This window comes from Atta cephalotes, assembly GCF_000143395.1.
Source record: "Atta cephalotes unplaced genomic scaffold scaffold00011, whole genome shotgun sequence".
NCBI classification, from domain to species: Eukaryota; Metazoa; Arthropoda; class Insecta; order Hymenoptera; family Formicidae; genus Atta; species Atta cephalotes.
Window position 1 is genome coordinate 257,297 of NW_012130075.1, and position 1,071 is coordinate 258,367.

The window sequence follows — 1,071 nt, forward strand, 5'->3', positions numbered from 1 at the left end:
ATGTGTGTGTGTGTGTGTGTGTGTATATATATATATATTATATATATGTGTATATATATATATATACATATATATATATATATATATACACCACGTTGTCTTAGATTAACTGCGACAACACTTCCATATGTAGTCGATATATCGAGGAGCATACTTATCTCGACACGAGGTTGGATGATAGAAAGTTTCGCTGATGGCGTGGTCGCTTTGTTTCCGGAGAGCGTGATGACGCGCCAAAAATGCCTGCGACCTTCCAGTAGTTCCACACAAATACCGCCAGACGTTTACTCGACTGTGCATGTGGTAATAAATAGAGATGTGTGAGATGGGTAACTTTTAAGAAATTTGCTGGACTACGGTTCGTTCAGCGGATCCATGTTGCCTTCGTCATTGGATGTCGTGCGCTCAAAAGGGTTTTTTTTATGCATGAGAGAACGGTTAGAGATGCCTCTATGTAATAATGTGCCGATATGCCTGTGTCTTTATTTTTTGTTGGACACATAATATAATGGGCATACTTGAATGTTTTCATTGTTGCGATCGAAGGGTACGAATAATTCGAACGCGACGATTTTCATAGTCTTGCAGATTAGGTTCGTCTCTTTGCTGAGCGAGAATGGAATCAATGGATGCGCGTCTAGTAGCGCAAGCGTTGAACTACCATGGTCAGCAGTTGCAGAAAGTATGGGAAGGAGAACGCAACGAAAATGAGCTAGTCATGCTCAATCTCAAGGATCCTAGCTTTGAAATCTATCAACAACGACAAAAAACTCTGAGGTATATGTCGACCATACATTTGAAATTATTTAGACACAGACGCATTATCTGGAATCTGTTTTCATTCTTTTGTTAAAATTATACTTTACAGCTTTGGAGATAGAGGCAAACGTCTAAAGCTTCAACAGTTTCTCACTAAAAAGGCTGATGACCTGTATGATAAAGCAAACTTGGAGAAATCTTCAGACAGTAACAAGCCAGAGCTGGCAGATGAAGGTAATAATTTGTCAATGTCGTGTGTATATATATATATGTATATATATATATATATATATATATATATATATATATATA

At 37.5% G+C, this 1,071-nt stretch overlaps 1 protein-coding gene across 1 annotated transcript in view; it reads left to right on the plus strand.

Annotated features, from left to right (window-relative positions):
* The first annotated feature begins 616 nt into the window (after positions 1–616).
* LOC105627918 (tetratricopeptide repeat protein 14 homolog) overlaps positions 617–1,071 on the plus strand; it is an 8,479-nt gene continuing 8,024 nt past the window's right edge. Inside the window, exons 1-2 of the mRNA XM_012209190.1 lie at positions 617–777; positions 869–993. Coding sequence (XP_012064580.1) covers positions 617–777; positions 869–993 — 286 coding nt within the window. The remainder of the gene's footprint in view (positions 778–868; positions 994–1,071) is intronic.